The sequence below is a fragment of the Anguilla anguilla genome, chromosome 2, assembly GCF_013347855.1.
Source record: "Anguilla anguilla isolate fAngAng1 chromosome 2, fAngAng1.pri, whole genome shotgun sequence".
Taxonomy (NCBI): Eukaryota; Metazoa; Chordata; class Actinopteri; order Anguilliformes; family Anguillidae; genus Anguilla; species Anguilla anguilla.
This window is the reverse complement of record NC_049202.1, coordinates 62,298,789-62,314,259: the sequence shown is the minus strand read 5'-3', so window position 1 is coordinate 62,314,259 and position 15,471 is coordinate 62,298,789. Positions and strand designations below refer to the sequence as shown.

At 44.4% G+C, this 15,471-nt stretch overlaps 1 protein-coding gene across 1 annotated transcript; it reads left to right on the top strand.

Annotated features, from left to right (window-relative positions):
- Positions 1 to 178: 178 nt before the first annotated feature.
- On the top strand, positions 179 to 14,315 carry kctd2 (potassium channel tetramerization domain containing 2). Its single transcript, XM_035404939.1, has 6 exons — positions 179 to 879; positions 1,330 to 1,438; positions 1,995 to 2,086; positions 3,490 to 3,585; positions 5,692 to 5,817; positions 7,100 to 14,315. The coding sequence occupies exons 1-6, from the start codon at positions 538 to 540 to the stop codon at positions 7,127 to 7,129; spliced, it is 795 nt and encodes a 264-aa protein (XP_035260830.1). The 5' UTR covers positions 179 to 537; the 3' UTR covers positions 7,130 to 14,315.
- Positions 14,316 to 15,471: the final 1,156 nt, after the last annotated feature.

The following is a 15,471-nucleotide window of genomic DNA, read 5'->3' as shown; positions in this document are numbered from 1 at the left end:
AGTACATATACATGTCATGGTTTTGAAGAAATTTTTAACGTACGCATTGACACGGAAGAAATTCTCGATAAACCTAATGATAATATTTATTTTATTTTATTTATTTTTTTTAAACAAAATTGTCTATTCATTACATATGATTAAATGCACCAGGTGGCCAGGTCGCCTGTTAGGATGTGTATTTAGCAGTAGCTAATCACCTCCTGTGTCGTGGTATGAAGAGTTTCAAACGTTAATGAGCTACCTACCCAGGGGCAGGTTTATTTATTTATTTATTTTTGCAACCCGGAAGTTCTGCCTCCCACTGATAAGGCAAAGAGAAATTTTAGTAGAAACCGAAAGCTAGCCTGCTAGCTAGCTAACTATACACCTGAAAAAAATCGTTGTGATTGATATTCGTTTCATGTTTGGATTATCTTGCGCAAAAATAGTCTAATGCGTACAACGCACCACAGCCGACCACCACGCTGTGTGAAAACACGGCTCCGTTAGCTGTTCCGCAGGAATAATTAATATCTTAATTATTATAGCGAAAATATGGCAGAGGTGCATATTGTTGAGCCGAGTGGTACTGGTACCATAGAACAGACCGAACACCGGGAGATCCGCGGCTCAGTTCGACTCGCCTCGCCCACACTCATGATCCCACCAAGAAGCGGGTTGTCCAGCCCCGGAGTGTCGGCTAGGTCAGTGCTCGGATTCCCCCTGAAAAGCAACCCTAGTTCCCCGTCCGATCAAACGGAGAAGCCAGGTTCGCGGTGGGTAAGGCTCAACGTTGGCGGCACCTACTTTGTCACCACCAAACAGACACTGTGCAGGGATCCGAAATCGTTCCTGTACCGCTTATGTCAGGAAGATCCAGATCTGGACTCGGACAAGGTAAGTTTGATGCCGTCAAAACGCTGCGTTTGTTTGCGTCTGCAGGCCAGCTACTATCTGCAGATATGTTCCAGTACAGCTGCTAGTTTCAGTCTTCTGGATAACTGGGCACAGTAGTTATTATTTCTTTTCAATATGGGCAGTGCAGACATGGACGTGTTTGTATATTTTGGGAGAAAATGCGATACCGTGAGGTCACAGACTTCCAGTACAGTATCCTGGTACAGCTAGCGATAGCCAAGTTAACTGTCAACATTACAGGCTGCACGTATCCGTTTAATCTGCTACAAATGCAACACTGCCAGGAAGCTGTAACAAGCGCCAGTGCCACAGATCTTCGGTCTTGAAACCGGGTGATATATCGAAATACCTGTGTGATTACTACTTATGACTTACTACCTTGATACCAGCTCTCGGTCTCAATGACCGCTAACTTCCCTTCTGTCTCAGGATGAGACGGGAGCCTATTTGATTGACAGAGACCCCACGTACTTCGGTCCCATCTTGAACTACCTCCGGCACGGCAAGCTTATAATAAACAAGGACTTGGCGGAGGAAGGTAAGGTTGCTTGTACTGGGACTACTACTGTTTTGAGCACAAGCCTCTTTTTTCATTTCCCTGAAGAATCACTCAGTCTTGGCCTGATTACGGGCCCGAGGTGTGCTCAATTAAAGAGGTTGAAACGCACGTCTGGGTGCACTCTGATTGAAAGGAATGGAAATCTTGAACTCAGATACTTTGGTTTAATTAAGATGCAGCATGATCAGTTGTGGTTACTATGTATAGGCTAAGTGTTAAATGCAGCTGTTACGGTTATGTTGCGTATTGTTGTTTTGCTAGACTCTTTTATGCTGGTGGACAAGGAAAGGTTTTTCTTCATGATCATTGACAGTAACACATGGATTTAATTGCAATTCAGTTTACGTGTTTAGATTTTTTTTGCTGCCGTTTGTCTCTGATTTGTTTCCTGTTATTCTGCACTGAGGTGTTCACTCATACCTCGTGCCAGATGAATGTGCCGCGTGCATCTCGTTACATCTTCCACCCCACATCTTCCGCATCCGCAAAAGTAAACTGCTGCATTTGTTAACCGATTGGCCCGTGTGTTTTACAGGAGTCCTGGAGGAGGCAGAGTTTTACAACATAGCATCTCTGGTACGGATGGTGAAGGAGAGGATACGAGACAACGAGAACAGGACGTCCCAGGTGAGCAGTGGGATGGCGGACAAGTTGAACCAGTCTGGGGTAGCTGTCACTGGGCCGGTTGGCGTTGACACGATACTCGGAGCCCTTGTGAATGTTTACTGCAACGTCTGTATGTATGCTAATGACTTCCGCGGATGTGTGATTCACACGCAGTACAGTGACTCCCCGTGGGAGTGTTTGTAATACCCTGCTGTGTAAATGCGTAACAGTGTGGGTGTGCGGCTTTATGTGTGTCCAGTGCATGTGATGTAGCATTCAATTACAGCCGTTTAACAGACATTCTGATCCAGAACGATTTGCGCAACTTTTTACACAATTTCTGTTAATGCAGCTGGATATTTACAGGCCAAGTACCTTACTCATGGGCACTACAGGAATTAATCCTGTAACCTTTGGGTTACAAGCCCAGTTCCCTGACCATTATACTACACTGCTGCCCACTGCATCACCCCATGTGCAGGTGTATCTGTCCACGTACAGTATATACAATGCCTAATATCTTTTTCCTCTTTAAATGCTTTTATAATGCTGTCTGTGTGTGTATTTGTTAGTCCATCATGTTATGAGCCTGGGTGTCTGTATATTTCTATTGTTTTTTATTTATTAGGGATCCAAGCAGCAAAGCAGCTGGAACCCTATTGTATCTGTTAGGATTATTCTTATTTAGTGGTCCAAGCAGCGAAGCTGCTGGAACCCTATTGTTTCTGTTGGGATTATTCTTATTCTTATCCTTATTTTTCTCAGCTAAAAGTGTCTGAGGCTCAGCAACCATAAGTCCTAGACCAACCAAATTTGGTAGGTGGGTTCCTATGGCCCCCCACTACTCAGGCACTACAAATCACCTATGTCGGGCAGACGGTGGCGCTATAAAAAAGGGTCATGCTTAAATGGCCATAACTCCCACACCATAAGTCGACCTATGCCTCTGAATATGCTCTACAACTTTGCTTTTGGGACCACCTATGTCCGCCATATTGTTTGCCCACCATTTTGACTTTTTTAAAAACGTGTTTTTCTACAGGGCTTTTTCAATTTTGGCCCAATCAGCACCAAATCAGGTACAGAGCCCCAGGGGAACAACCTACATAAACCCAATATAAATGGGTCCATTCGGATAAACGGTATGGCCGCTGTCAACCGACAAACTTCTCAAACTTAGTCTTCTAGCACAAAATTGGCCATAAGTCATCAATATTTTATACAATCTTCATGATATTCACTAGATATGTTGGGTGAAGGTATATGATCATGAGGACAAAACCATTTTAAAATCGCTCCATAGAGGGCGCAATAGTGCCAAAAAATGTGTATGCCGAATGCTTGGACCCCTCCCAATACCGCTTGCAGCTTAATTTATTTATTTTACTGTACTCAGTACTTGAGTGTTTTCTTGTCTTCCACAGGGCCCAGTGAAGCATGTGTACCGGGTGCTGCAGTGCCAGGAAGAAGAGCTCACCCAGATGGTCTCCACTATGTCGGACGGCTGGAAGTTTGAACAGGTAGGACCAGGAATTAGTCTGCATAGATTCATACCACTCACAGATATCTAAGAATGTTTATGGATGTTTATCCACTCATGTGTAAAGTCCAGTACAGCTTGGTACATTCTTGCTGTAGTAAAATACATGACAGCATTTGGACATCCATATCCACAGAACCATATGGATATACTCTATGTATGGGTATATACAGTTAAATGCAAAAGTATTGGGAGAGTTGTGTCAAATTGCTAGTTTTTCCCCTGTGTACTGATCAGATTTGTATTTTTAAATCAGAAAATGACTATGAGGAAAATTCACGATATCTGCATTTATTTCCTGTTTTTTTCTTACATTGAACTGTATTACCACAGTGCCATTTAATGAGCCAAGTCCCCCCATTGGGACAAATGACTGTCAGTTGTTTCAAATTTCACAAAGAGAGCGAGTGGCAGATAATCCAGACCTTGCCAAAGTGTTACCCACTTCCAGTTTAAGCGCCACAGGATGAAAGGAAACCAGCTAAAAACACTTCTTTTCTTCTTCTCCCAGGCTCCAAAACCAACCGACATTAAGATTTTAATACAACTTAAATGCCACAGATTACATTCAAACTTAAAGGGAAATGTTAGGCATGTAGCCATGCAGGGTCTCTGAACCCCAATATGGTGTCTTGTGTCTTCTGGTTTGTCTCTTCTGAGACAAACTCTGCAGGAGGTGAGACCCATATATAGTCTGCTTAGATTATGGTATCGGAGGGTTTTAAATGGCCCAAATCACATTTGCATTGATGCTTGTGGAGGGTAGGGCAGGCCACATTCTTAGAAACTGTATAATATTGTATCAACTTCACTGTTTCCCTCTGTAAGGCCATAATCTAAGCACTGCATATCTGACAGGTTATATTTCATTTGGACGCATTTGTAGAGTGTACTTTATAGGCTAAAAGCTACAATACAAGAAAACTGCAGATGAGGACCAGAGTACTGCGTATGACAATCAAGAAAGCTATTTTAAGGATGAAAGAAATTTTTTTTTTAAATCATGTGAGCTGTTGCACAATATTTGTGTCTTTCAAAGTAAACAGTATTGAATGTTCTAGAGAAGAAAATAACTGCTGGAGGACTTTGGAATCAGGTTGTTTGCGGAAGACATCAGAAAGTGATAACAGGACGATTGTAAGAGCTGTGAAAAAAAAATTTAATTGTTACCTGGAATAATTGCTAATGATCTCCCTACAGTGAAGGTGAAAGTATCACAGGACAGTGTGTGCAGAGGACAGAGAGAGGCAAATTACAGAGGCTACACTTCCCATGTACTCATCGGCACCAAGAACAGAAAGCAGAGATTGGAATTTGGAAAAAAAAAACATTACAAAGATACGAGTCTGATGAGTTTAGGAAACAAGTTTTGTGGACAGATGAGACAGATAAACCTTTACCAGAGCGATGGAAAGGTGAACGCGTGGAGAAAGGGAAGGACTGCTCTGGACCCTCGGCATACCGCTTCATCTGTCAACCAATGTGGAGGCAGTCTGTGATGGCTTGGGCTTGTGTGGCTGCATCTGGAACCTGTTCAGTGGTCTTTATTGATGATGTAAACAGTGATAGCAGGAACAGAATGATGGCTGAGGCATGAAAAAACGCATGAAACAAATGCAGACGTTGTGAATTTAGCCTCTAGTCACTGTTTGATTTGAAATACATGTCTGATTAATACAAAGGGAAAAAACAACCAATACTTTTGGATTTATCTTCATGTTGTATTTATAAATAGGGCTGCCATGTTACACCTTCTCAGTGATTTAAGTCAGCAATTCATGTGTGTATATATATATATATATATATATATATATATATATATATATATATATATTATATGTCTGTGTGTGTACAAGTCTGTAGAGTTGGTAAGTCACTGGAAAGCTGGTGTTTTAGCCTTGATACTTGATTTATACAGTTTACGGCGTGTCCACATTGATATATGTCTCGGATGTATACACAGCTTGCATTTGATGAGTGTGTGTTCTTGCATTATCACCGATTGCAGTTGTGTTCCTGATCTGGTTGTGGCTTCACGCTTTGACCTGGCGTCGCCTCTCTCACCTTTGACCTCTTTGTTTCTCAGCTCATCAGCATCGGCTCCTCTTATAACTACGGCAACGAAGACCAGGCCGAGTTCCTCTGCGTGGTCTCCAGGGAGCTGAATAATTCCACCAATGGCATTGTCATCGAGCCGACCGAAAAGGCCAAGGTGAGCAAGACAGCTGAGGTGTTTGAGCTGTGCACTGTTCTCTTAACAGCTGGTGGCAAATTCCTCTCGGTGAAACAAAGATTTTTTTTCTCTCATATTTCAGATGTCAATAATTTCTTACTGAGACTGTGTATTTGGGGTGTATTTTTTTTTTTGAAGTTGACATGATATTTGTGGGATATTCATAAGATAAGAGTAGCTAAGAAAGAGACACAACACTTCAACTGGAAATTAAATGGTGCCAATTTAATTGCACACAATAAAATGTGTTTTAACACATCTCATGACACAAGACAGATATACATTACAAAGCCAAAAGTATCCTACAAAGTTAAGATCCAAATTCTCATCCAAAATTGTTGGCAATAACATGGAGTTGGTCGACCTTCTGCTGCTATAACAACCTCCACTCTTTTGTGGAGGCTTAATATTAGATGTTGGAGCATTGCTGTGGGGATTTTCTTCCATTCAGCCAGAAGAGAATTAGTGAGGTCAGGCAATGATTGGGCGATTAGGCTTGGCTCACAGCTAGCTTTCCAGCTGATCCCAAAGATGCTGGATTGGGTTAAGGTCCGATGGAGGCCGGTCAAGTTCTTCCACGTCATTTTCGACAAAACCATTTCTATATGGACCTCACTGTGTGCCCTAGGGCATTGTGATGCTGAAACAGGAAAGGACCTTCCCCAAACTGTTGGGAAAGCACAGAATCTTACAGAATGTGATTGTATGCTGTAGCATTAAGATTTTCCTTCGTTGAACCTAGGGGACCTAGCCCAAACCATGCAAAACAGCCCCAGACCAAGGGGTGTCCAGATACTTTTGTTTGTATAGTATATGTATTAAAGAGGTGCTTAAAAACCCTCCATTGCAGATACAGTTAGTCATCTATCTAGTTGTACCTGTACAGTGAGAAATATGACCTGCCATGTTTGTGTATCTTGAGCGGGATTGTAGAAACACGAGATACTTCTTTACAAAGGGAGGGATTGTGCAGAGAGAAAGTCTATAATTAGAGCTCTTCAAAACATGTTCACATTACAAAAGAGTGCTGGCAGTTTTTTCTTTTTGTAGTGCTGCTTTTGATTTGTGCATTTATAAAAGTTTCAGCACTTCCATAACTTTGGGACATTGTGAAATTTGTGGCTGGGGCTAATCCACAAGTGTATTTCAGGGATTTGAAAATTGTGTCTGGTTTGGATGGCGTTGAAGATTGCGAAACGTGTAAAGCCAGGCTAAACCCGACTCTCTCACTCTGTGAAATTTTTTTGTTGGCCCCCCACAGATCCTTCAGGAGCGAGGATCGCGGATGTGAGGACGGCCCCCGAGGCCTGGACTTCCTGCCGCACATTCCTCCGCCCGTCTGCTTCCCCCGGAACCTTCTCTGCTCCTCCACCGTTCCGCTTCTCCCTGACACGCGGCCCCAAGCTGCATGGCTGGCCCCCCCCCTTACCCTCCCAGAGCCTCTCAGCGGGGGGGGGGGATCCCCCTCAGCCCAAACTCCCATCGATGTACCCCCGAGGCACCTCTGTCGTCGGCTCACTCTGTAACTGTTATGAGTAATGTCTCACTATACTACAGGTTGATACTCTTACCATACTATTAATGTTGGCTTTGACGATGGTGATGAGGATTACGATGACAGTGCAGGGGTGAACTGGAGACATATTAAAAAAGAGGGGAGCAGCTAAACTTTATCCATCACCCCCCCCCCCCCCCCCAACTGTGACTTAGCAGTTGCATCATTATTTGTGGTCATGTTATATCCAGCGCTGCTGGCCTGTCGGTCCCTGGGGAATCCTCACTGTCCATGCCTGGAGACAGACTGTGCCCCTCCACCGGACCCTCCACCCTCAGCGGAGACCCGCACATGGACTGCTTGGGACCAGAGCAGAACTAAAATTAAAGACCCCCCCCACCCTCACCTCCGCCCCCGCCCCACACACACGACCCTCCCTCTCCCTGCACTACTCCTTCCACAGCTGCTGACCGGAGCGTCTCCTCCGCTCGGCGTCCCCGCGTATCCTTGTGCGTGCGCGAGGGGGCCCCCCCCCGAGACCTGCCTGCCGCCCGGTTGGCCCCGCCTCGCTTTCAGGAGGGACGCGAGGATTAAAGCACCACCTGGGTTCACGCGCCCCGGCGCCAGAGGAAAGGCAACGAGCTGGTCTGTCCTGTCCGGATTATCCTCACCCCCGCCCCCCCCCAAGAAACTTAATGCATCTCTGCAACCAAACACCTATTTTAAGCTTTTCACTAGATGACATTTCTGTGTTTGGATTTTAAGGAGTGGGGATCAGGGGGTCAGGATGGACCAAACCCCTCCCCTCGCCTGCCTCAAGTCTCAGAAACCCGCCCTGCCTGATGGATGGCCCTCGCAGATCTTTCAGTGTTAATAGCTGCCTGACCCCTCGGCTTATAAGGTCCTCACAAAGCAGACATTTTTTGAAGGAGGTCCTGGTTTGTCTGCATTACAGACACAAAAAAACCCACCATCAGAAATGGAGTGTGTTCATTACAACCTTCACAGCATTCACCTGTACTGAAGTGTTAAGACTATGGGGGGGTGGGGGGGTGGTTGGGCATAGTGGGTAAAAACTGAGGTTGTGTTAAACCCTCTTTTGTTATCTGTAACCATGGTTGCCATAACTTGCCATAACCTGATGGAAAAGCTGAAGGTCAAATACTGCTAATAATTTCCCCTCTGGTAGAACACTGCAAGGTTCCTTCACCTAGAAAGTTCCTGCCCCTAGATCACAGCGTGAATCGGGCCAGCGTTCGACGAGGCATCCTTCCGCTAAAGAATTAAATATATAAGAAGAAAAAAATATCTGAAAAAATGCTTATGAACGGTTTTGGTGTTGCACGGCTTCTGTGTACTTAAAAAAACAAAACAAAACAAAAAATTCGCCCCCTTCCTTTTAAGATTTTTGTTTTTTGTATTTTCAAAAAAAAGATATCGTGGTTATCGGTGACATTTGAAAGAGACGCAGTTTGCATACGCTTCCTCTTCAGTGGCTGCCGAAAGAAGCAGTCTCTCCGCTATGCTGACCACTCAGCGTTCTGTTTAGCCTTGGTGTCGAATTTCAGACGCGGTCAGCTGTTCCCGTCAGTCACGTCTGCTAGCACCGAACCCCCGGTGTCCAGCGCGAATGCCTCTGACTGGAAGCAGAGATGGCTAAATTGGGATTTATTTGTTATCAACAGAACGACGCCAATTGTGATCGGTGTGACGTGTTCCGTTCGTACTTCTGCAATCATTCTGGAAATTTCCGAGAAACTGTCCAGCAGCTCTGCTGGTTTATTGTTTCGGCGCTTCTCTCTGCTTTTCCGTGAGTGAGGTGACGTCACGGCCGTGTTACCCAATTTTATCACCGCTGACCAAAACGAGGAAGCCGACCTATCCCGTGGTCTCTCAGTAGAAGCACAAACGGGTGGCAGGTGGCTCTTTAGTAATTGTTCACATAGCATCAGTTCTAGGAAGTGAGGTAGTGGGGGGGGGGGGTAGGGGGGGCTCTCCGCTCTTGGTCTGCTGACGGAGCACGTTCCGATTTTGGCGTACCACCCGAGTAACTAATTAATTTTATGGGATCGAGTGGCGTGTTGGTCCGGGCCTTGTGTTGGCCGTATGTTCCATGCGAGGCGCTGAGAGACTGGCGGTGCCCGGTCCGAGACGGGCGAGGTTGTGGCGGAGCCTTGCCGGTTTCATGTCCCGCGAGCTGCATGCGCCCCAAAACTCAGTGGGGTCTCTCTCTATACCCCCCCCCCCTCCCCCCACCTAGAGAATTAGGGTATGTATGGCAGCCAAATCATATTTTTTTCCCCCTTTACTTTTTTCTCACTAACAATGTGTATGTGGTGAAATTATATTTTATCAAAAAGCATGATTATAAATGGCACCTTTTTTTAAGAACGTAAAAAAAAATGTATATATGGTGGGATGGTTATTATGGTTCTCCTTTAAAAAGGCCATGAAAGAGAGAGAGAGAGAGAGAACTGGTCTGGGTACATTTTTCCAGAGATTAGGTAATTGTGGAATTTGCCTGAAGGCCACCTTTAGAGTCTCCTGTGCTGTATGTAGCGCTTGGATAAACTGTGCGGTCGTCGTGCCCCTGGACTGTGTTGTCACGCAGAGCTCTGGCTTTGTTGTTGTGAAGTTATGCTTGCGCCATTGGCTATCGGCCTTTGTCCTGTCCTCCCCGGTGTCCAGTGCTGTGCCTCCACCCGTGTTGTGCGCACAGTTTTGCTCCTTCGCCTGTGTGTTGCGGTTCGTTTTTAACCCCTTTGCCTGTGCCGTGTGCACGGTTTTCCTGAAATGACCTGTGCTCCATTTAAATTTTTACACCACGCGATTGAGAACAGGAGTGAGCTCTGGGCAGAATTTAATCTGTTCAGAAAATAAGGGAAAAGGGGAAGTGACTTGAATTGGAGCTGTCCCATTTCCCACCTCTTAAAAAAAAAAAAAAAAAAAACTTAAAAGGGGAACTTGCACCCTGTCCCTCCCTCCCTAGGCATCTGTTCGTCAGGGTGCCTGCATGTTGGTGGAAAATTCTGGCTCTGGAGATGAGCCATTGGTAGTGGATGCATTCCATATCGAGCAACTTTAACGTCATGCTCGAGTTCCATTTGTATTGATGTTTGACCTCTGACCTTAGCGGTGCACTCTGCTTCTTGTACCATGCCCTTTCTTCCTGATTTCTCTTCCCTGGGGGGGATATCAGCAAGCCACTGTCCTCACACGTCTACAGCTGTGCCTGTCCCCTCTGGATTGCCCTGAATTTCCTAGCTGTGGGAGAAATTCGCTTATTTTTGGCTGTTTTACCGGTGTGTGGTAAAATAATTTTTTTTTTTTTTTTTAAAAACCTTGCAACCCAAATAGCTGTTCCACTTGCGAAAAAGCCGTAGACCTGGAGCTGGAGTGCTGATCTAAGATCAACAGTTTTGTTTTTTAAGCTCATAACAGATACGGAGAAGGGAAAGCTGATTGCTGGATCAGTGCTGCTACTCTGAGATGTTTCGACCTGAGCGTTGTGACGGATTTTATGCATTGATCCGGCGGTTTTTCTTGTAGCTGATCTCAGCGCCATCTGCTTCTAAACTGCTGCTGACCTCAGCGCATTTTCTCAGGTAGCTTCACTACATGTTCCGCCTTTAAAACGAGCGTGGTTTCTCGCCAACTTTGAGAATTTGTTCATAGGCTTATCGTGCGGAATTAAGCCGTGATCTTGTGCTCGTTTTCGTCGCATTTTGGAGGACTGAGTTATAAAAAAAAAAAATTAAAAAAAAAACATTCATTAGCGCGAACTATAATTTGGTGTCATTAATGAGACGATGCTGCCTGCTCTTTTGCTACCTAACTATTACCAGTGTTTGTGGCACTTGCTGTCTATGGTATTTCACAGTATAAATCTACTTCTGATCAGCTTATCATTTTATCGTATCTGAGTACGGGCAGCATTGGGGGTCAGTTTCCGTGGAAACCTCCACAGCTCGCCCCAGGCACAGCCGATCCGAGAGGGTGGAAACAAGTGCTCCTGTGATCACTCCTTATCCACAACAACAAAAGCAGCCCCAGCCATGCGCGCGTCCCAGTTTTCTAATAATGCATGTTGGAAGAATCTCAAGTCTCGTTGTTCGAACTTCTGCCATTGATTTCCCTGTAATAGACATCGCAACATTGCATTTTGTTTTATCACTGCATTAGCCGAAGTGTCCTCTGTGTTTGGTGCCGAATGACTTCGATTTGCGTTAAGTTTGTAGTAGGCTAAGGAAAGTGTTGTATTCATGTCAGTGTTCTGTTAATGTTCACCCAACCATTTCCAAAATTCGAACCACCCACTATCTTATTAATGAGATGTTTTACATTTAGCTTTTGAGAGACTTAAAGGTTCTCAGCTATAAGAATATATATATATATATATATATATATATTCTGTAAGTACAGAGATTTGTATATTCCTAAAATATTCTGTCAAAAGTTATGGTATTTTACCTTTCTGCAAAAGAAGACAAAAAAGGACAGAACAAGTGATCTGTTGGGCAGGAATATGAGTGCATCCCGTGGAATTTGAGGAGTGTAAAATTCCCACATTCTGCATAGCCAAGATATTTGGCACCTTTACTTTTATTTTTTGTAAGCCCAGCTAGCGAAGTTGATGGGGACCGGGGATTCAGTAGAGACCATCTCCCCCCCCCCCCCCCCCCCCCCCCCCCCCCCCCCCCTTCCCCGCAGCACACAGAATACAGACCTGTACCAGTGTCCAGGTTTTTGTTTAATCCGAATCCCTAATTGCTTAACGGTAACAGTTAATCAGGTTTGATTACACTAGGTGACAGTGCGTTCAGCCGTTTGTTCGGTGATTGACAGGCCAAGATGACTGTACTCGGTGGGACATCAGGGCTTTCTGTGATTGGTAAATGGTAAATGGATGGTAAATGATGATTGGCTAAAAGGAGCTGGGGAGGCCTTCGAATCTCTGCTGTGGATGTCGCGAGGCATTGGACACAATGAACAGTTGGGAATCAATCGCACACACCTGCACTCCGACTAACATCTATTATGTGTAAGAAAGCATTGATTCAGTGCTGTGCTGAGGTGGAAGGTGAGGAAACCGTTTGATTTAAATTTAAATGGCGTGTGTGATATTCCTGGTTGTTGATTGTAACCTAATCTGCGTGTGTGTGCACCTTGTTAACACTGGGTGCGCATCCTCTGTTTCTTCACTATTATTTCACGCCCACACACACACTCTCACTCACTCACTCACTCACTCACTCACCTGGGAACCCCTCTTTATCCTGCTGTGCTATGAAGTCAAGTAAACATTTGCATGCTTTTGTTCACGTACACATTTAAATGTGGACGACTGTAAAACGGAACTGTTTATAACGGTTGTTTGGAGTGTGATATGTATTTATTTATTGACAGTATTGATGTCAGAAGGTGAATTTAGTCTGTGGAGACTATGTTCTGGAATGTTCTCTGTGGAACTGAACTGTCTAAGGTCTGAATGTCCTTTTTTATTTACTTTTTTTGGAAGTTTGTCTACTGATGCATTTTCTTTTGTAAGATGTTTAATGTAATGTAAGGATTTAAACAAACAAAAAAAATAACGTCAATTTTTTTATTATAAAATGTGTTTCTGTGTTTAAAAATGTGTGATTCATTTTTGTGTATTTATCAGAATATCAGACAGGCCTGTAATACTGTGGATAAATTTAAAAGAAAAAACAAACAAAAGAAATGTAGATTGATGGTGCAGCTTGCAAGAAAGAAATAATCAGTCTGAAAGATTTCTGTAAAAAGTGCTATAACCATTCGTAACAAACATGACAATGAACATGAACGTTTTTGCAAACTGAACTCTTCTCTCCTTGATTTGTCTTTTTTTAAATATTTATTTTAGCTTTAATCAGATGGGTCAACTGAGAACTGTTTTCGTTTGGACTGGTTACTTGGGAAAGCAGTTATTGGGCTGGGAATGGCTCGGCGGCCCATAGAGAGCCAGCTGTGGTGGGATCTGATCAGGACTCGAGGGGTTAATGCCGCTACTCTTTGGAAAAGGGCCGTGGGCCCTTGAAAGATCACATGACCTTGGTTAAGTTCTCATTCATAGGACAGCACCGTCTACTGCACAGTGTCCCCATCGCTGTGACATAAGCTTGTGTTCGGCCGACTGACGGGACCTGTTACAGCAGGGCCGCCCATCCCTGTTCCCGGAGCTGTACCATCCTGTAGGTTTCCATTTCAGCCCTAATTTGGCACAACTGACTCTACTAATTAGCAGCTCTGAGAGATCTCTAGCTAACGAACGAGGTGTAATTTGTTAGGGCTGGAGCGAAAGCTTACAGGAGGGTAGATCTCCAGGAACGTGCATTACAGCTTTTGAACAGAGAGCCCCCAGGCTGGACACTCGGACAGTCGGACGTCCTGGAAGAAATTAAAAGGGGAAGCAGTGTAGCTTGACGTTTACGGGGCTGGGGTTGTACTTCTGAGCTTGTCGGTTTGGTTCCCAGCTGTGGGATCTCCTGCTGTGTGCGCTGGAATAGAGCACTGGGGAATGCCTAATGCTGTATGTAGTGTAAGATTTTTAGTTCAACTACAAATCTTCAATACAGAGGTTGTGCCAAAACGCAATACTTGGGCCCACTGATGAAAGAAAGCCTTAGTTCACAGCTCACAAGACTTCAGTATCACTGTAAAGACTGACAGTGCCATATTGATACAATCAGCCAGGAGAGAGAGAAAGGTGAATGAAACTGACTCGGGAGTGATTAACAAAGCAGAGTTGCTAAGGCATTGTGTGACTCTTGACAGAAACTAATCATCTCACTCACCAATCATCACTGGTACCACTAATCAAATCACAACTAACAGCTTAAAAGAAGGCCAAGACAGACAGTCGGGGTGCATTTTGACTTCGATGCTCCCAGAGTACATGCTACGTGTATTTTCTGTTGCTGCCATATTTTGCCAATAAAGACAGTTTCTACGAAGACCAAGATTTTCTCGTCCGGAACCTTATTTTTTCTTACAGTAGGATGCAAAAGTGCTTCCTCAAGGTTGCAATGAGCAAAGCCAGTCAATCACAATGTTTCAGGTTGTTGGCCTTCATTAAAAAAAAAAACATGTCCAGTGGCATTTTTCTTTACTTGTCTTTGGCCTTGAAATGCTTCAGTGTCGATTCAATAAACCATTCAGAATGGGCCACAGGCCAAAGTAATTTTCTTTCAATATTTTTATACTGTAGGGTGGTTTACAAAAGTGTGCATATTTGTCATTATTGAATATACTGTACAAGAAATTGCATTCAGTTTAACCTGCCGTTTCTCTGAATCTAAACCACTACACGCCTGGCGGTTTTAAGGTCCTAACATAACCATAGAACTTGGGGTGTTAGCTGCCCGTAGTCACTCGCCTGTACACTAGTGCTGTTGCAGGATACACATTGTATCCTTGTAGGCTACACAAGCCAGAGGCACATCCGCATCTACCAATGAAGTTATCGATCCATATAGAGCCACACTAACGGTGGAAAGAAGCCATGGTCCCTCATTTGCAGTCTCCTCCTATGCGTAACTGTTAGCACAGTGGAATGGTTAAAACATTATTTTGGAGTGAGGTAATCAAGTTAAACCAAGGTAGCGTTAACTGAATCCCGTTCCGGGAGCACCGGGTGAGACTACACGCCTTCCTGCGCCACTCAGATACCTCCGCTGTTTGGTGTGTCTGTGCGGATTGTTACACTACCAAGTATTTGTATTGCATTAGTTTATGAACCCAGAAAGGATATATGGTTCAGTTAAAGGGTTTATAAATAAAACATATAAAGGAAAGAATGCATCAAATGTTTAGAAAAGGAGGGGGGCCTTGCTTTGGGAGGTTATTGGGAGGTGTCCCGGGCTGATAATAGGATGTCGGAGTAGCTACGAGACTGAGCTTCAGCTCCCCAGGTGCGGTGTTGCCATGGCATCCTTTGGGTTCACCTCATCTGCTAAAGTAAATATACAGTAGTGCAAAAGGGAAGGCCGTAAAACTGAGCTATGTAGGTCAAACCAGAGGAGGGACATCGGCTAAGCTGAGCAAACGTCGATGTAGTCACACTGAGAACAAATCTGCAGGCAAGCAGACTTTTACAGCAGGGGACTCGAACTTGTTTT